At 45.0% G+C, this 21,298-nt stretch overlaps 1 protein-coding gene across 1 annotated transcript in view; it reads right to left on the reverse strand.

Annotated features, from left to right (window-relative positions):
* POLR1G (RNA polymerase I subunit G) overlaps positions 1–14,928 on the reverse strand; it is a 234,120-nt gene extending 219,192 nt beyond the window's left edge. Inside the window, exon 1 of the mRNA XM_085625570.1 lies at positions 14,773–14,928. Coding sequence (XP_085481696.1) covers positions 14,773–14,833 — 61 coding nt within the window. The 5' untranslated portion in view covers positions 14,834–14,928. The remainder of the gene's footprint in view (positions 1–14,772) is intronic.
* Positions 14,929–21,298: the final 6,370 nt, after the last annotated feature.

Raw genomic sequence — 21,298 nt, forward strand, 5'->3', positions numbered from 1 at the left:
CCCCTGAAACAAGACATCTTACGGAATTTGCCCTTTTTAGGCCTCGCTGAGCCAGCGCATGCATGCGCTGCTCTGCGAGACATTAAGTAAGTGGGTTTCAAAAGTGCTACCCACACGCTTTTGCTGGCCTCAAGCTTTAAGTGCACGAGTGCATGCACGCGCGCAGCCGCCATCTGGGTTTCCTCCGTCATGGGTCATTAAGTGCATTGCTCGCGGGCACCCTTACAGCCTGCGATCGCTTTCGCTGCTATCTGACACCTTTTAGCACATTCAGACGTGCATTCCCAAAGGATGCGGTCTCCCAGCCTTCACTGCGCACACCACAAATGCCAGATAGCTATAGGAGAAGGTCGTGGTCCAAAAGCATCGTAAGTGATGGCCCAGGAGGCCCACTCAATGAAAGCAGCTCTTGCCTCAGTACACCTTGTTTCCATAATTGGTAACAAAGCGCTATGGGTTTCCGTCGATCCACGGTTCGCATACACAATTGTATTTTTTAGAAAGATGTCAAGGGGCAGTCGTCTTGGCTACAGTCCAGGGTGACATTATCCCACACAATGAACTTCGCAGATAAATGGCAGCTAGGCTGTCAACGTATTGTAAGTGCGTCGCGAGTGTGCTTTCTCTTCCTGGATAAAGGGGTGCACGGGTTCGAGGCAGACAACACAGTTTTAGTTTCCGAATGTAAACTTCCATTTTTTTCGTGGCTCATGTATCACAAACCACGTATCGGTTTCTCTATTTGTCTCTTCGTTTTATCCGTCTTTCCGAATCTATCTATCTCTCTCTCTCTCTATTTCTCTCTCGGTCTGTCTACTTGTCTGTCTATCTAAACTATCATCCTGCCTGCTTGCCCTCCGCCCCCACCCCCACGTCTGTCTGTCATTACATTACTGATACTCACAAGGCTCAGGTGGAGTTTCCTCTTAGAATCAGTATGAATGCTAAGGCAAATGGAACCTATAATGATCAATGACCCTTTCATAGAATTAAAGAACACCCGAGGAGTTCACTGGCAGAAGATACTGGGCTGCTTTGACCCCTCACATTTTTTCGACATTCATTTTTTGGTAGCACCCCTACAGACATTGTAGGTTTTTCCCTTCTTTTCTTTAACTTAGGTTGGTGTTTGTGTGTGAAGCACAGTGCTGTTTCTTGCCGCTTACTTCTGGTTAGCTGCAGGCGTCGGGGCTTCGCTACCGTCTCTTTCGGGATACAGTTGTGTGTGTGAAAGGGTTGATAATCACAAGGTGATGTCCCTTCAGGATGCCCCACAATCACAGTGTCTGTCTGGCAGCTAGTTTTAATCACAGGAAGCTACTACAGTTTCTTGCCCTTTAAACACACTCCACCTGCTCTCTAGCCATCTTTACAGTAAACCGAGCCCCAGTCAGAGCTAACAATTAACAGGAAATGCCTGCAGATACACATTGTTATTTCAGCTGCATTTTCACATGGTCACTGGGGCTGAAGGCACAAAAAAAATAGCCAGTGCTGATGTTCACAGATGCAGAGTGTGAGATAATTCCCTAATCTCGTATTGGTTAGCTTCCTGACTGCCGCACAGTCTCTGTCCTGCTCCCTCAAGTCTAGGGCCCGTATTATGAGAGTTGCACCCCTTCACACACAGAGTCCATGTTTGTTTAAATAAAGCAACCCTGGTTGGAGGGTCAATTTGAAACTGCCAGCAAGGCGGCACATCTGTAATTGGCTTCATCTCCAGGGAAACTCACAAGAAGACATGGGAAGGAGAGTACCTGGAAGGTCTCCCCTCCCCCCGCCCCCACCCCCATTCTGCCAGAGGCCCCAATAGGTCACTGGCTACCTTCCAGTCGGAAACTGCTGTCTACATTAGCACAGTGTAGATGTGCACAGGGACAGTGCACAAGGCAAATATTCACACCCTTCAACCCGGCGAGTGTTGGGCATGTCTGGTGCAAGAGCAGCTTGCAAAAAACATGACCCACAAGGGTCAGGAACACGGTGGGCAGCTTGTGATTGGTGTGAGCACTCCACCTGCTCTCTGTGTAACAGCTCACATGTTTGGGCAAAGGCTTCTATGAAATGAGTTAAAAACAACGAAGAACTATAAAATAAAGATCTTTGGGGTTACCCACAAGACTTGCTGACAGTCTTACATATGAAGGGGATTCCTGTACTATTGTATGGAAGACTAATTTCACTAGTGATGTATTAGTGCATCTTTGTGTGTGTGGGGTGGGCTTCCGTTAATGATTTTGTGTGTGCTGACGATTCTTAGCAGTGTTATTGTCTGTGAGACGGATTCCAGTTAGTATTCTTGTTTGAAAACAAACCTGGTTCCGAATCTTACTCCCCATGAGTTTCATTCCAAAAAGTTTTTCCTGCGTTTGAGGTTTATTTCACGTAGTACCACCTTTGTTCGATGATTCTGAGCAGTATTATTAGCATGCAGTAGTCTAAGTGCATTAAGAAAAGTATGGTAACTGTGATGCTGTGTGCAATGAGGGTGGGGTGAGTGAGCGTGGGGGTGGGGTCAAAGGCGTGGGTAAAAAAATATTTGTTGATTTTTTTCTGTCTTTCACCTTCAGGTAACTACATATAATAGAAGGCACAACTTAAATAAAAAATAACTGCAAGCTAAGTTAATCAGTGGGAAATGCACTATGGTACATCATGAAACCTCTATAAGTTAATGCACTACAAAGGTCTGTGTCTGTAACCAAAGGGCCACAGAATGGAATCCTGGTTGGTGCAGTGGAGAATAGGGACTTGTGTATTTTTAGTGCTACAAGTTCCCAGTCTGTGACAGACACCCCTGTGAATGAGTAAGTCCACCCCTTCCACTTGTTTACTTCTTCAAGCCTCAAACATTCTTCACTGAAAGGGTGTGTGTTTCCTGCAATTGAAGGCTTTTCAATTTTCAAGCATGACCCTCTGTCCTTCTGTGTTCTTCACTATGCATGCGACTGTTATTGTGCGAGTTATTGTCTCTGTGTGAATTTTTTTTCGTGTTTGTGTGTCCTTGTGCGCATTCCTCTATGCACTGGTCCTTTTGTATTTTCTTTACTCTGTGTGCATCTGTCCCTGGGTGTTACTGAGTGCATCCTTCTGTGCAACTGTTGCTGTGTGTGTTCTTGTCCCTGTGTACAGTTTTTTTCCTGTTTGCATGTCCGTGCGTGCGTTTCTATATGTATTGATCCTTATATATTTTCCTTTCTGTGCACAAGCCTGTCCCTGTGTGTGCATCCCTCTGTGTCGCTCTTATTGTGGGTGTTCTAGTCTCTGTGTGCATTCATTGCGCATCCCCTTCGATGCACCTGTGTGTCTGTAGGTATGTGCCATTGTCGGATTTCCTGTTAGCTGGTACCCTTATTTGTCCGTGTCCATCCTGTGAGTGACCGTTTCTTTTTTTGTCCATCACCATTTGCCTGCCGTGTGTTTGTGTATGTACTGATGTTCCTATTATTGTCTCATTTCTTTGTGCTTGCGAGCGTCTCTGCAGTGTTGTTTGCCCCTGTGTAAGTGTCCTTGCTTGTTTGTGCATTTACATCTAGGACTTTGTTCCTAATTGTGTGTGGATGTGTCCCTGTTTATGAATGGAAGTTTATTTTCGTGTGTTCGTTCCCAGTTTGTGTCTACATGTGTTCTTGTGTCCGTTCCTGTGTGTCGGTCATTGTGTGTGCTTATTTATACGTTCCACTACCCCCCTGCTTGATTCCTTGTTTGTGTGTGTCAGTTTCTGTGTGTGTGTGCGCATTCTTGTGCTTCTGTTTGTGTGACGACGGGACCTTTCTTTTGCTCTGTGTGTGTACTATAGGTGTTGTTGCATTTTTCATCAGAAACTTGGCAAAATTCACAGGGTCCGGTCCTTTAAACCTTTTTCACACATAAATCTGCATCGCTCGTGGGAAAATAGCAAAATTTGCTCTCAGGATCCCTAGCCACAAAGTCAGAATCTGCAGAGGTTTCGGTACAGAGATGTACTCTGCGGCTGCACAGTATTAACTACGTGTTTGAAATGCTGCCAGTAGTGGCACTGAGTGCACGAGAAGTGCCGGTTCCCAGCTGCACTTTTGCTGGTATTCACCAATATGTGCAATGTCTTTCCCACTCTCTCGCACAGTACTAAGTTCACTCCAATCACAAGTGGGGCAGGAACAAAGCTCACACCTATTGTAAGTGGGTCTAAGAAAAAGAAGTCTTACCATGTAAATGGTGTTGTATTTAAGGAAAAAGGGGGATTCAACTTAAGGCTACACCATAGATTTTCCTTGATGACGTTCCACGCTAGCAGTGTTCTGGACTATGTGCATCTAACAGGCAGTCTGTGACAATCACACATATACTGGGCGTGTGCATGGAGATTCTGGATAGAGTGTAAGGAGGGGGAAATCTGCATAAGTTGCAAACGTATGACTAGGTCTACGGAGGCTTCAGACAGTGCTGTGAAGCTCAAGCTATCACGACTGGTACCCCTCCTATATGACTCCTGGTGGCTCACATGAAACCATCAGACTAGAGATGAACAAGTAACAAACAAGCATTGGCACATCCAATGGGCCTCGCCTTTGGGACCTTATAAGTGTTTACTCATGCAACAGTTGTTGTTGCACCAAGGATATTGTGCTGGATAACTAAATACTTATAAGGTCCCAAAAGCGAGACCTATTGGCTATGCCAATGCTTGTTTTATCTGGTTCTTGCTTTAAGGGAAGACCCATGTAGTAATCTGTGCTTGTTTTAGAACTCTTATGGTGGGGAACTTCCCTGTGTCAGGGTTCTGTGTGGAGAGTTCCAATGTTGGCAGTTGGTGTTGGTTTGTCACTCTGCTGCTCTGCTCCGATGGTCCAGCTTATTATAATAAACTACTCCTCAACTTACCCGGCATATCCCAAGTTTTCACTACACATACGTCCCTTTCTCTCTAGGTTTTTCTGCTGATTCTCCTGCCCAAAGTGGTTAGGCGGGAGGCTAGGGGTAGCTAACAAAGACGGTAGGCCTTCGTGGACCCTTCCCGTCCTGGGGAGGAGACCTGACACCTTTGCCAAGGATGTGTTTTGTTTCAGGACCCAGAGAGTTGAAGGCTCTCTACCTAGGGATCCAGAAACCTGTCTGATGGTGGTAGATGGCGGGCAGCCATTCATGAACCACACCAGGGCTGGTCGTTTTTAAGGGGGCATCTCTAAGATGCCTTCCGAGTGCATTTTAGATGAAATCGAAAACTGGCATCAGTGTGGATTTAATGTGCAAAGAAGTTTGGTACCAAACTTCCCAGTGTTCAGTAAAGGCATCATGGGGCTGTGGAGTTCGTAATGATAAACTCCCAGCCCCTGTACTCAAAATGGCCTCAGTTTGTGTACAGTGCCTGTGAATGGCACAGACCCTGTAGGTGCATATTGCTCATGCAGCTATGCCCCCACCTGTGGTATGGTGCACCCTGCCTTTAGGACTATAAGGCCTGCTAGAGGGGTGACTTACACATGCCACAGACAGTGTTGGTGGGTTCCATATTGACTCTTCATTTTAGTCTGCACCAAAACACGCAGCCTGCAATGGCAATTTGGAGGAGTTAAGGAAAGGGGTCTCTGAGGGTGGCATAATACATACTGCAGCCCTCAGGAGCCCTCTGTGATCAAAAGGCCCTTGGTACCAGGGGTACATTTTACAAGGGACTTACATGCAGCCCAGAGGTGTGCCAATTGTGGAAACAAAGGTACAGTTTTGGGAAAGAACACAGGTGCTGGGGCCTGGTTAGCAGGATCACAGCACACAGTCAAGTTGGCATCAAGTATCTGCCAAAAAGTTAGGGGGTAACCAAGCAAAGAGAGGCACTTTAAGTGAGCCCTTTGTTTTGAACCCACCTGGATGTGAAAATAAGAACCCTCCCTATTTTCCTACACGCTGCTGCTTTGAAAGGAAAGCAGAGAATGTGTGGCGTTCACTAAAGGAGTTCTAGTGTCAGCAAATTACACAAGGACAAAAATTCAACATGTCACTGATGCTGCCCTGGAGCCCAGACTGGGCTCAACAGGAGCAGCTGGATTCCCTCAATAGGTCTCGCCTGGCATAGGCTGCGCGCATGCGCAGTCTCGCTGGCGAGATTTAGTGTTAACAGAAAATACCCTGCAAGGTGCTTATGCCCGCCCCTCTGTTCCATTGGCCGGCGTCACCGTTTATGGTAAACGGTTGCCAGCCATTGGAACAGAGGTGTCGATGACGTTTTTGCTTGGCTTTTCGAGCCGTCCCACTTGGACGGACTCGCCTGAAGTACGTTCGTCGCAAAAGCTTTCTTATCTTTATGGGGCCATGTGTTTCAAACACATGGCCCCAACAAGAAAGCTTTCACTATGGACGAAAGTGAAAGCCGACCCTTTTTGTTAATGCAAATTGACTTTGGCGCTGTGCCAGAGCTGAGGGACCCCTTGTGCCCGGATCTGCGGCCGAAGGTAGGAGGCTCCCTCTGCGCAGCGCCTGCAAGGCTCGGCCCCTCCCAGCTCTCCCTTCGTCGGGCACGGGGGCTCAGCGCTGCTGCCTATGCCTGGGACATCCGCCGTGGTGAGGATGGCACTGAGTGCTCGGAGGCGGCAGTGTCTGCCGCCTCAGCCAGTCCAGCCCGCACAGGGGTAGGGGAGAGACTCCTGCAGGATGGGGGTGACTGCTGGAGCAAGATGGCGCCTGCAGGACACCTGGAATCGGCACTGTGCCCGAGCTGAGGGACCCCGTGTGTCCGGCTCTGCGGCCGAAGGTAGGAGAGGCTCCCTCTGCGCAGCGCCTGCGAGGCTCGGCCCCTCCCGGCTCTCCCTTCATCGGGTGCGGGCTCAGCGCTGCCGCCTATGCCTGGGACATCCGCCGGGGTGAGGATGGCACAGAGTGCTCGGAGGAGGCAGTGCCCGCCGCCTTAGCCAGTCCAGCCCACACAGGGGTAGGGGAGAGGCTCCTGCAGGATTGGGGCGACTGCTGGAGCACGGGCTGTGCTGGCAGCGGGTTCCGGGGTGCTGTCCCTGGGGCGGGTGCTGCCCCCCGGTCAGGCAGGGTCTCTGCTGAGGGCTGCTGCCCGGGAGGATGCCCGCTGCCCTCCCCTGGAGTTTGTGATTGAATGGATGACTGTCGATCAATTATTTAGTTTGAAACGCATATAAAACACAAGACCGGCACAACCGATTCTAGGTGGTACCAGTGAATGGGGTGAAACCTGCAGACTACGACAATCATACATCGATCTATTGGAAGAGTTTTTTTTAACACCGCCAAACTGCGAGCGTCAGCATACACTCACCATGATGTCATATACCCCTGTCTTCCCAAGTCTTGTTCTTAGTCTGAGAATCTGACACCTGCAGTGGGCGTCTGGGGCCCCAGTGCAAGCGGGGCCCCCATGGTGCTGCTTTTGAAGCAAAAGTAGCAGTAAACAGGGTTCAGGTGGCCGATCGGACTTCCGGGCGCCGGTGCCACTGCACCTGCTGTACCTGTTGCATCGCTGTTAGCCCCTGGCTAACTTGTCGACGGAAGAACTTTGTGGGGTGAAGTGGGAGGAAAATAGGTCGCAATATATCGTACGGATTTTAACTCAGCACCGACAAGGTAGTTTACGTAATTTAGCCCATCGCAGGTTTCCATTGGCAAGGATAGTAGCAAAAACGTCCTAGAATTTTATACATTGCTGCCACGTCCCCGACTAATTTAAAAAAAAAAAGAAAAAGTGGCTAAATAGCTCATAAGTAATGTGCTCTATTAATACACGTATTTTGTTTCTTGAAATCACAGTTGTGCAGCTCTTGCATTCTGTTTATTGTTCAAGGCGCAGATTACACCAGCTCCCACACAGGGAAAGGATTAATCGGATCCTATGACTAATTATGTCCTTGCCTCTTGGCCTTTCTTTTATCAGAACTATGCAGAGGATCCTTTATTTTAGTGTGTCGACCAAGCAACAGCCCGTATATTCTTCACTCGCAGGATGTATCAAATTTCTATTGAATCTTGACCTGAAATGTAACTACAGCCCTAAAGTCCTTCTCCTGTGTCCCTCTGCCAAGTGGGGTCCTACAGATGGACAAGTCGAGATGTCACGAGAGATGCAACAAGCATTTGCAATGCAATAGGTCTCGCATGTACGTGAGTTTAAGCTATTGACATTGTAAATGACAATGCCTTGTATTTAGGTTTTAAGAACAAAAACAAAAATACAAGGCATTGTCATTTACAATGTCAATAGCCCAAACTCACGTAAATGAGAGACCTATTGCATTGCAAATGCTTGTTGTTTTTTTACACTGATCAATGTGCTTCAATTTACAATTGCCATTTTTGTGACCATTGCATTCTTTGCGCACTTTCCAAAGATGTCAAGGACTTAATGTTCATTTATACTGAACGCCTAAATGATCCACTGGCGGGTGCTGTAAGCAACTGCCTTCACCCTCAAGATTCTCAATCGTGCCCATCATAAACGCCCACCCACAATCTGAACTCTCCCAGACATACGGGCAGGTTAGTACACAATTTGTGCTATATCGTGCATGAACACTACAGAAACATCATCTAGGAAAAGAAAATGCTCTTAGGAAACGCAAGATGAAGTAAAACGTGTGAAATGTAAATAGGGAATTCTTCAATGACTTGAGGATTTTACAGTCATTTTTAAGAAATAAAGTTAAGAGCATTAAGATGCATACTTAAAGTCCTACAAGGGTGAGTAGCCTCATGAGATTGCTCAGGTCAGCAGTGGTGTGATAGCGGGACTGCGCTATTTCGGAAGTGGAATGGCGTAGGATCGGACGAGAAGAGTGATGGCAGTATCAGCAGAATTGAGTGTTAGTGTTCACATTTTGAAATAGGAGGTCACCAAAAGTCCTGGGAAAATGGGTCTTTCCTTTTGGTTCCAACATTTAATTTGGATCCCAAAGAAACCCTTCTGCTGCCTGCAAAGACCGAGCTTTAGTCAAGTCTTCACTGCAAGAGGTTGCCAACGACGAAGGTCCTTTATAACTTTTAGCACCAGATTAAGTGGCCAAGGTGATGGACTTTGGAGACGAGTCTGGTAACTGGTCACAGTAAGTGACTGTCTCTCTTCTGGCTTTTTCAGTACATTTTAACGGAAAAGGGTGGATCTCATGTCTTACTGCTGCAACCCTCGCAGATTTCAAACAGAACACTTCTAGTCCAAGTTTTCACACTGTCACTTCACATTTACGTACACTTTTTTTGCACAAAAATTGCTTTTCAAATTGCTCAATTGTTTATTTGTACTATTGTCCGATATTGTCATTGAAGAAAAAAAAAAAGTAATATCCTTAAGCAAATAAAATGCAAACCTTGCCTAACGAGTTGTGCTGTAATTACTTTAAAACAATTGTTATTTCTAAATATGCTTATCATTGTGTGGTGTTAACTCTGTCAGATCAATTTAATATTTATTTGGGAGCCACATTGCTGAAATAACATTGAGGTTCCTGTTCTTAAACTTCATTAAGGTTGATTTTAATCTGATCTTGTGGAGTTAATTCATGAATGCCAAGTTCAGATTTGGATCTTTGGTGACAGAAGTGCAAGTTAAGTCAGAGTGGGAAATGATCTTGAAAATAAGTAGTGTATAACATTTAGGGACGATTGCAGAAGCGCACAGGTGTCCAAATAATCTTTTCCTATTCTGTATTGAATAAACTTTAGAATTAGCCTTAAAATGATTTCTGAAGGCAATTTTTGAAATAATTTGAGAGTTGCAACTTTGGGCTCGTTTTTAGGTCTCGCCTGACCCAGCGCATGCGCTGGTCTGGCGAGACTTATTGAAAGGGCTCCAAAAAGTGCTCCAGGCCAGCCTAGAGCTACAGTGCATGTGCGCAGGCGCCGCATTTTACCGCAATTACTTTCAGTTTCGGCCGCAATGCCTCTTTGCATAGCGAATAGGTCTCGCTTTTGGGACCTTATAAGTATTTAGTTACGCAACTGTTGCATGCAGTGCTTTAAATGGGAATAAATAAGTGCAGGTACTCATTAAAATAAGCTCGAGGTGTGTCAAGTGGGCGGAGCTAAGGGCAAGATATGATGATGCATAATGGCTTCTGTACCAGTTGCAGCACATATCAAAACACAAGAAATGTGTTTATGTAAACTAAACCGGTTAACTCATTACACAAAATGAAAGCCAAACTGGAGATGTTAACATTTCCTCGTTTTGTAATATTTGCTGTTTCTTAATGCCCTACTGTTATTTATTGTTGTTTGGCATAATACTGTATATTCTCAAGATCGCACACACAGAAAGACAAGCAGACATGTACACAACATTATTCCACACATTCACTTTAATATATCTCCTGAGTGTGTCCTGATACTCTCCCTCTTTCAAGCAGGCAAGCACACAGACATAAGCAAACACTCGCACTTAAGTCCATTAATGATTTCAGAACTCAGCAAATAAGTTTGCGCTATATAACACTCTCCCCAAAAAATATCTGGCATTTTTATCTGAAAAAGCGGCAAATCCTAACTTCACCTGTCAACCCACCTTACATTCCTCCGTCCCTCGTCCTTCTATGTTCGTCTCGTCTTTCCCCCAACCAAATGCATCAACAGTTGTCATGGGAGCTAATTCCTGGAGTGTTCCAACATTCCCTGCTGTGCATTGCCCTATGGGCTGGGCTCAATTCACACCCATTGTCCCAGTACCCTGGTCAGTCCCTGTTATCTTGTAAATGCAGCCATTAGTGTTTGCGGGCCACACAAAGAGAAGCAGCTCCTGTGCTAAACATAAAGATGAAAAGGAAAACGTCTTTGATGAAGGTCGAGGATTGTATTTCGCTGCCACACTCTTTAGTAGGCTCAGTGCAATACACTAAATGGGACTGGATGACTGCCTGGCAGTCCCAGCCCATTTCACTCACCTAATGGATAGTTGGGGGGGGGGGGGGGGGGGGGGGGGGGAAGGGGGCGGCGAAATCACTTTCAGACGAATTGTCTTTGCGCATCTGATCAACAGTGCAGGGTCTGTCTAGACCAGAGGTCTTCAAACTTTTGGATGCCGAGACCCCCCTGTCAACATTTTGAGGCGTAAGGACCCCCTCTTGACAAAAATGTCTAAACCTGTTGACTAAATTGCGTGGGATGAAAATGTAAATAAGGTTATGTGATGCCGTGTATTTTGGGATAGCATTGCTTCATTATTTTGATATTTGTTACACACAGTAACGCTGAGGAAAGATTTCACCCAATCAGTACCCATTTATAACCAAAATACAGCAATTATCATCAGAAAGATTTCAAGTCAACCTTTGTGAAGGGCCTTCCACTCTGCAGCAATACGTGCTGCCACATTAGAAGCTCACCTGGCCCTGACCGGAAGAAGCAGGGGTCCCTTAAAACCCTGGCGGTTTTGTGTAGAGTTAAGCCTTTTACCCATGCAGCTTTCCTCTCACCCCCTCCCTTCCATCCCTCTCTCCTCTCCTAACCCCGGATCCCTCTCTCACTTTGCAGGTCATTTTCTTTCACCCCTTTTTACAACTTCTGAACTCTCCCCATTCAACCTCTCACTTCACCTTTAATCACCTCTTGCCATTCTGTCCTTTCACTGCCCTCATCTCTAACAGTCTCTCACATTTATCTCATGGCCTCTCTGGCCCTGTCACCTCCCGTGCCCCTCAGCACTTCTCATTCACCTCGTCTCTTCATTCAAATTTTTGTCTATTTGTATCTTACACCTCTCCAGTCCCCCCATTCCTCTTTCACATCTCCCCTTTGTTCTAACAGAAGCCCTCACCTTTGGATCACACTCACTTCTTGCGTGTCCACACTTCTCTTCGGCAATTCACATTTCTCCTCATCCCTGACCTCTTCAATCAAATTCTCTCACTCCCTTGCTGTCCTCTCTCATTTTGGGTGCGGATGCAAGTTCAGAATGGGATGAATGAATGTATGATTACTGATGGGCTTGTTTGAGTGAGTTGCATATTGAGTAGTGAGGGGGACAGGTGAGTGAAGTGTCACATGAGTGCAGGATGAGTAGTGTACTCGTGTGAGCAGGACAAGTGCATTTTGAGAGCAGAGTGATCACTGTGAGTGCAAGGTGAGCGGGTGAATGGTGCAAGTGCATGGTGATCAGTGTGAGTGCATTGTGATCACTGTGAGTGCAAGGTGAGCGTGACAATAAAGGGAGAGAATGAGGAATGAGTTGTCTGAATGCAGGGTGCATTCCCAGACCCATGAAGTAACTCAGCATGTTATTGACGGGGGCGTAGACTTTAATATCTAAGTTAAACTATTGCGGCATTAATCGGGGATCGAGGGTGAAGGAAATAAATAATGTGCTGATCCTGCAACAAACTTCCAGTCCTATGGTTAGGGTTGCCAGCAGATTATTTTGGTGGCCCAGTCGGTACAAAAAAAAGCAGTCACCTAAAGCGGTATTTTCAGCGCTTATCTGTGCATACTTCCCAGGGCCGGCTTTAGTGCTGGTGGTGCCCTGTGCGACAATGTTTGTTGGTGCCCCCCACAATGACCACCCCAACCACGGATTCTCTCACTAGCACCCTTTAACAGTGACCAAGTCTCCATAACCCCACACTCTCAGATGCATTGAATTAGTTATATAGTGCCACTCATACCAGTGTAGGGTGTCCGAGCACTTTGCATCACACACACATTACACAGAGACAATCCATCATAAGTGTGTAAATCAGTGTATAGGAAATGTTACATAAGCCAAAGGACTAAAAGTATAGGAGTCACATGTCATCCATACTGGTAGGCAGTATAGTTCAAGAGTGCTTGGTGTGGAGAAGCACAAACTCAGAGTCGAAAAAGAAACAGCATAGTTGGGAGTTTCCTTTAATAATAAGAATTGATTTCTAGCCAAATTAACCCTTTTTGCAACATTAATCAATGGTCTAATAATGTATTCTTTGTAGTGTGCATGCTGTTCTAGGATGAAAGTTAATAGCTCACTATTCTCTATTAGGACTTTAAGTTATAAATTGCAAGTAACAAAAGGATGTCTCTTTTGAAAGCAGTAACCTGCTGATCTCTTCACATCATGCGCACTCTGTAATCTACTTGGTACACGTTCTTTGCAGCAGGCATATTAACCCTCTGCACTAACATCACCTAAGTCAAAACCTCAACTATACAACATTCTGATCTCTCTCCAGGAAGATAATTAATCACACGTTATCTTGACATTTATGTGAGGCCTGGTAATTGCCGGGGAAAGAAACGCTGCAGCAGGTGCTTCAAAAGCACAATAAACTTTCACTCACGGCGCCCCCAGGAAGCCAACTTTGTATTCCTTTCCATGAAATGCATTCTCACACTACGGCAGTGAATGTAAAATCCAAATGTAAGGAATAGGCACAGTGGGGACCGAGGGGGTACTGGAACCAGCAAAAAAACCTAAGCCTCTGTAAGCAGTTTACAAAGGCATGTTAAAATGCAAATGGTCTTTAAAGACCTGTGAAAAAACACGGGGGTACCGGAGATAGGAATCCAGACACTGCCCAGCAGCTCAAGTTTCACTGCAGCAGCCCGGGCTGAGACACAGTACGGGGGAAGTGTGGGGGGGGGGGCTGAAGCCCTTGGGCCTGGGCAGAAGTGTGACTGGGAAGGCGCGACCCCCTTTGCATCACTCCACGGCCCCCCCTAGGGGTCGCGCCCCACAGTTTGAAGACCCCTGGTCTAGACCCTGTCCTGTTAATCACAGCGTGATATAAGCCCTCTCAACACCCTGCAGTCTTCGGACATTCAAGTGGGCGCTGCTGGAATCTTCAGCAGCGACTGCCCTGAGCTGGAAGAGATGTCTATCCTGCGCCTCCCTGCCGCTGATTAGGGTACCGGTACTCTTTCTGGCTAAAGAGAAGTGCAGGTACTGACGGCAAGAAAATTCGGAAGTGCCGGTACTCCGTACCGGTGAATACCGGCCCATTTAAAGCACTGGTTGCATGGCTAAACACTTATAAGGTCCCAAAAGGCGAGACCTATTGGCTATGCCAATGCTTGTTTGGGCTGATACTGGTCTGTGTTGGGTTTAATTTGGGCTTACACTTGGACAACTTTGAGCTTCGAATGGCTCTCAGAATCTGACAATACTGGTCCCAAGTACAGACTCAGCTCACCTATGCTAAAAGCCGGCCTAACCGCGACAGTCTAGGTCCACAAAACAGCCACCTCTGCAAGACCACAAAATGCATTCATTCCAAAAGACCCGATGTTTAGCTGTCTCCCGCCTGAAATGCCTCTGGTTCAATAAAGTGAATGGGAAAAAGGCACTCCTCCGATTGTTTTCCCCAAAAACTCCCACTTCCAAGCTTTAAAATGTTGGCATGTAGTTCTTGCCGAGGAGAAGACGCTCCTACAATTCCAAGCGACCCACCACCTAGGCGCCTCAATGAAGATCTCAAACTGGCAGTGGGAGATAAAGCTAAAGTGGCATGTGATGACGTCCATCGAGCTTTGAAACGAATTCCCACACAACCGTAACTGCAGTTTTCCTCCCTCCTGAACTACTAACGGCAGTCCTAAAGAAGGGGGACTGTACTTATGCCGGGATTGATATCACTTGATGTTATAAAGGATGTGGTCCGTCGGCTAGACTGCCGACTTTGGTGCTGGAAACCAGGGTTCGAGCCTCGGGGTCGCATCCACATCCTGTGATTCTGGGCAAATCACTTAATCTCCCCGTGCCTGAATGTGTAATGTAAATGCGATGCTCATGTAAAGCGCTCCAATACCTTCGGGTCGAATTCGCACTATATAAATATGAAACAACAACAAACAAAAAACTTGGTTACCCTCGTCACTCACCTTGCTCCGAATCAACTGACCCTTTAAGAGAGAGCACGGCCCCTATCGCATCCTGCAGCATAGTTCACCCGAGACGTTTCCGTTTCACCAGCCCCGTTCACAACTACAAAATAACATACTATCACGCTTTACAAGTTATCGTCTTTAGCTAAACCAATCACCGCACCAGAATGATCCGACAGCTCTGTATCGTCCAGTGAACGCTAAGCACACAAATCGGAACAAGAGAGGCTGACAAATTAGTTATGAGAGCATAAAGTTGTACGAATGAACTAGAGTGCCATATAACAAATTAGAAAGTGACTTCCCTGGCGCCATGCTGCTAGGATAAAAGCATTGGTTGTTGCTGCTTTTATTTGTCTGAGGCTGCATGAAATAGGCAAAGTATGGATTTTGAGTACTGTATTAATGGATATTCGAAACAATGCTTGTGAAAAACAAGCAATGGCAAAACCAGTAGGTCTCGACTTTTCGACTATTGGCTTTGTCAATTCCTTTAGCTGATGATGTGCAGCAACGGCAAAAATGTTTTTTTCTGATGTAGTGCAGCATAAAAAAACAAAGCTTAATGAAAAAATAGGCTGCCTTGTGCTTTATATTATTAAACGTGTGTCTACGACCACGAATGAGAAATCTTTTAGTTTTAAGAGGGCCGCGTCACTCACATAGCGAAATGTAGTCCCTTTTTTGTCTCTATCAGACTCAGTGCCATGTGTGCTTGGTAGGTGGCACCGATGCCTCTTTCACGTTTCCGATTCTGTGAGTCTCTGGCTTGAGTGGTAATGGAGTGGCTTTACCGAATTCCGTTTGCTGTGCTAGAATGCCCCAACATGAAGCTCAAGAAGCCGTCTTTGTTATACATGCCCTCCGCCAGGACCGTGTATGCGCTGGTTGTTGTGTCCTACCTACTTCCTTATCACCGGGATAAGTGCAGTACGTACCACTCTCATGTGCAAACAACACTCAAAAGCACTGCACACTTGTCAGAAGGCTGCTAAACACGCGTATCAAAGACTTTGACATGCATCTCACTCACTGTGTACATAGTGACGAGCTGCAAACCACAGCTCAGCGGGCACTTCAGCCCCTCTTTTTTTTTTTTTGCAGTTTTTATTTAGCGTGAACTTACACAGATAGATTACGGCTGTCCACGACCCCGTAGTGGGCCATTCCAGCGGGTGGCCCTTTAGCGCCATTTGGGCACAAACACCACCCTACTGGCCAAGGGTTGGACTCAGGAAAGAGTCCTTCGCCTTGGTGCACTAGGCGCCTCACGTCCCGCGGACAGTGGTCGGTGGGAGGGGGATACTTATGCTCCAGCGTGGAGTGCAAAGTCCCTCCCTCCGTCACAGACCAATGTTCTCACATACACACACTATCCATACGTTCGCTGGTGGGGCCCATAACACCAACATTCACTCTCCATCAATCTGTGTTTCTTGGGAGGCGATTATCTTCCAAACGCTGTCATGAAAGGAAATACTACTTTTTACCCTAATGAGCGACAAATCTACACAACCTTCTGATACTCATTAGGCTCTAAACTTCACCTTTGGCATTCTTTTCATAAATCGGGACGGATCAGTTAGTTGCAGGTTTAGGTAGATTTATAATTCTCTAGTTAACCTTTTCATTAACACATTTTCAATGAATAAACAACCCAACTCATTTCTGTAGTTATTTAATTCAATCTTTATCTAATTAATGCAAATTAAATCATTCTTTCTTTAAGCTTTATTCGGCACATATAAATGACCATAAAAGCACAGACATAAAAAACAACAATACATTTTAAAGGACATTTCAACTAAAATTTACAACTAATAATTACATTCAATAATTCATGAGTCAATTCATATCATTTACATAAACATATGAACTTGATAGTCAAAATTCATTAAAACTCATACATTTCCTGGAGTTGATGCACTGATTTAAAAATGTAGCAGTATAAAAACAAGTATCTGCCGATTGCAAGTTAAAAATTAAAGCCATAGCATGTTTAACTGTATATACTCCGTATTTAACAAACACAGGTTTAAAAAATGCTATACGAAAACTCGTGTACAGTTTGCAAAACAGCAGAAAGTGCACAGTGCTCTGTGTGGATACATCATCACACCTACATGGCCCAATCTGATATTTCTTAATGTTTGGATGGGCTACTAAACAATGTGCCATCCCAAATCTTAGTCTGGTTAGCACGAATTTGTGTGAATGCCTAGTCACCATAGATAGGTAAGATGGAAAACCCTCCGCTAAATTATATCTATTATAAAAAATGACAGTAGACAATGATCCGGTTGCGATTGCTCGCTTCCTTTCCACGTATGTCAGAAATATACTTTTCATTTCCGATTTGGAGATCAATGATGCTGCGCTGGGATCATTTAAAATATTCAAGTTAAAAATGTCTGAAAAACAGACAACAACATATTTAACCCAGGGAATATCTCGATATTTGTCCAAACGTAAACAATCCTCAACAATTGATCTATTAAATAACTTCTCATCGCCAAGCCAAAAAGACCGCCAAATCATCAGTGGCCTAAGCGATAACAGATCAGTTAGGTAATTGATGGCTAGTTCTCGGTGGCTTAATTCAGTTGAAGCTGAAGCGGGCAAAAACAGGAGCTTTTTAAAAAACATATTTTCCTCTAACTGTAAGTTGTGAACACAGCTATAGCCCCATACTCCTGCCCCGTACAGTGCTATAGTCACACATCTAGCTTGGTAAATCTTGAGCATATCCCTGGTACGGCGGTCCCCAACCTTTGCAGCAAATCTGTATATACCATGGGCATTCTTTACCATTTTGTTCCGGATATTATTAAATTCATTATTCCACTTCCTGTCGTTAGAGAAGGTAATACCTAGGTAACAAAATTTGTCCACCTGTTGCACCTTTTCACTATCTATAAAAAAGGCATTTAACATTTTAGCTTTAGCCCCACAAGTCATAGTGTACGTTTTCCCCTTATTAATTACTAATTTTCTATCTTTGATAAAGGAGGAAAAACTATCCATTAGTCGCTGTAGTCCAACAGAGTTTCTAGAAAGTAAAACAGCGTCATCGGCGTATAATAACACCGGCACCGGAACACCATTGATCTGGGGGGCATCAGCATTAACTTTTTTTAAAATAGCATCAATTCCATTAATAAATAAAATAAATAGGACGGGAGCCAAAACATAGACCTGCCTAATTCCTCGTATAACACAAAATTTTGGGGTACATTCTCCTCTAGTTCCAAAGCGTACACTGGTTTTCAATTTCTCATATAGCCTAGCGAGAAAGAAAATTATGCCTTCTGGTACTCCTAGCTTTAGCAAGGTTGGCCACAGAATAGAATGATCTACCATGTCGAAAGCACTACTCAGGTCTGCAAAGCAGAGATGCAAGGAGCCTGGTTTCGCTTCAGTATATTTCCAGATCAGTAAATCAAGATTGATGCACTGGTCGAGCGTACCCCGGCCCTTCCTAAATCCATACTGGCTCTCGGCCAGTATGCCATCCTGCTCAACCCATTCCTCTAATCTCACGAGCATAACTCTGCTCATGACCTTGACTGATGAGTCAAGGAGAGAGATCGGGCGGTAATTCTTAGCGTCAGACCTGCTTCCCTTTTTATAAATTTGCCCAATAATCGATTCGCCCCAAGTTACAGGGGCCTCAACACACACAGCTGTATTAAAAACAGTAACCAGAAGAGGACCCCAAACATCTGGTGCAGCCTTGTAAGCATCTATAGGTACCCCATCCGGGCCCTGGGCTTTCCCTCCTTTACTAGCACGTATGCCATGTTCAACCTCACTCACAGAAATGTCCAGGGGCAAAACAGCCCACTTATTGGGGCTGGCATCAGTGACACTGTTAGAGTCAAAAATACTAGAGAAATGGGCAATCCAACCCTCACTTGATACATTAGAAGTCAGCTCGGGTATTTTTTCATCCCTTAAAAACGACGAGTTAACCATGGCCCAAAATAAGGTCCAATTCGATAACTCTGCTGCTTGGTTAAGAGAGTCCCAAGCCTGTTGCTGTAGTTCACGCTTCCTCTGTTTGAGCACACATTTATATTCCATTCTCAGTTTAATTATCAAATTTTTGTCCCTGGGCTTCACTGCTAATGCCAGCTTGAGGGCAGTTAATGTGGAAGTGCAATGGTGATTGAACCAACCCGGTCCATTCCTACGTTGCCCGCTATTATTGGCATCAATAGCTTTATTAATTTTATTAAAACAATATAAAACCTTCTCAGAATCAGAACTATTTTCTAAAATAGAAACTATGTCCAGCAGGCTCTCCTTAATTATGGAGCTAATTAATTCATCAGCCCTTTCACCTGTCCATCTTAGCCTTACACCATTAATCCTGTGTGGTTCTACATTAGTAATTGTAATTCCTACATCCATCGAGCTACCTACCCAAAGAGTGGTGTCCAGAATGATGTGGTTATGATCACTTAATGTAGTTACTTCAATTCTGGGTGGGTCACAGTAAGAGATAATGTTGGAGGATATGATCACATGGTCAATGACAGAGCTGGTATGCCAATTTTTAAAAGTGGGAATGGATAAACCATTAACATCTTTACAACACTCCACTATTTCCAGGTCATAACAGCCCATGAGCTTGTGCAATGCTTCCCCATAACTGCTATGCCCGAAATGCAGGACATCCCAGCCAGCATTATTAGTAACCCCACAGACCTTTTGTGTAGACAATTCGCACAATGTAGTATTAAAATCCCCTACCCAGATAAAGTCAAATACAACATTCTCTTCCAAACATACATTTTCAATAGCACCGGCTAAGTCTGTTACTACTTTGACCCGGGTACCATCACAAATATTGTTGTAGTAGTTAATCAATAGTATATTATGGTCTTTGTCCTCGACAAGCCAATGGATCTGCACAAGATCACCTACAGGTATATACTTTTTAACCACAATGGGGCGACAAATCGTTACAAGTGTGAGGAGACCCCCTTTGGCTCTACCTATACCTCCCCCCAATGCCGGTAAGTTATAGGAGACGAATCCCTCATAATTAACTTCATCTTTACACCATGTTTCCTGGATACATAGGATATCATGGGCATTAATAAACGTTAACCATCCCGGGTCCCTCTCCTTCGATTTCAACCCTGCCACATTCCAACAAACAATTGTAATGCCTTTACCCCTGACACGATCGCTATCATGCATCAGGCCGTTATTTCTTCCCCCATTCTCATTCTGATTTAAATTAAATGTGTCCCCGCATTCGGACAGTGCCCTTACATCCGCCACCAATTTAGTATCTGTTATAATGGTGATCTCTTGGGCCACAATATTATCTTTACAGGCAACCACATAGGGGCTAATAATCTCCTGGGGTAGACACTGTCCTGCCTGATTAAGTCAATCATTTGCATCCAGAAAATGTAAAGGCTGGAATCGATTTTGCATTAAAATGTCAGGGTATGGCCTATGTGTAACTGGGCAAAATCTACTTCTTCTACTCTCACGAGGGGCAATGTTAAGGTGACTACAGAAGAAAGCAAGCGAGCGGGCACACACATTATTATCAGTAATCGGTAGTGAGGCAGCTCTCAGTAATACAGTGGCAGCATGTTGAGGATGTTTAAAATTTATAATAACACAGTCTCCCCTAAAACTTTTCTTAGAGCTCCCTATCCAGTTAACCCTTCTAGTAGTCAAAACTTGGTCAGAGAATACAGTTGGGAATCCACAATGTCTATGCAACCAGGAAACCGTTTTATTTTTTAAAGACTCGTGTGTTTCCTGGTAATTCCCATTCTCGGCAGGGGAGACATAAGTTAAAACTACCACATATGGTGCGCAATCAGGGGGTAGATTAGTGGCGCGCCTTCGCCTTACCTCAGTCCAGCCCTCACTTCTATCGAGTGTTGCTACAGCCTGGCTATCATTACGGGCTTGGAGCTGGGCAGACGAGGGATTCTGTACATCATTCCCACTAATACCTATACCTATACCTCCCCCGGAGGGGGCAACCTGAGTATCACAATTACTTGTTAATGGAGCTGGTACACTACCCACTTCCTCCACAGACTTTTTAAGTAGACCACCTAATCTATTAACCTCTGCGGTTAGCTGATCGATTTTTGCCATAAGAGGTTTAATAATACCCTTAATCTTTAAATCAATAGTGCTTAGTACGTTTTTAATTTGTTCAGCATCCAATTTAACAGCATCATTATTTGCCGTAATATCCTCGTCCTTATCTAGGTTCTTAAGGGGGCTAACTGCTCTTTTTTGTACAGGACGTAAACCCCCGCGTTTGGTCTGAGCTTTCCTGCATGCTCTGACCACTCTAGGCACAGGGCTCGGTAGGTGCTGCACTGTGGGTTCTGTAAAATCATCTAGATCAACTATGGTGGAGGTATTCTGCTCAGGCCTTTCCCTAACAGAAACATCAAGATTATTATAGACACTACTACTGTCGTCCAATACCAATAAAACAGATGGGGGTTGCATAATAGGTGGAGGGGAAGAACTA

Source organism: Triturus cristatus, chromosome 9, assembly GCF_964204655.1.
Source record: "Triturus cristatus chromosome 9, aTriCri1.1, whole genome shotgun sequence".
In the NCBI taxonomy this organism is placed as follows: domain Eukaryota; kingdom Metazoa; phylum Chordata; class Amphibia; order Caudata; family Salamandridae; genus Triturus; species Triturus cristatus.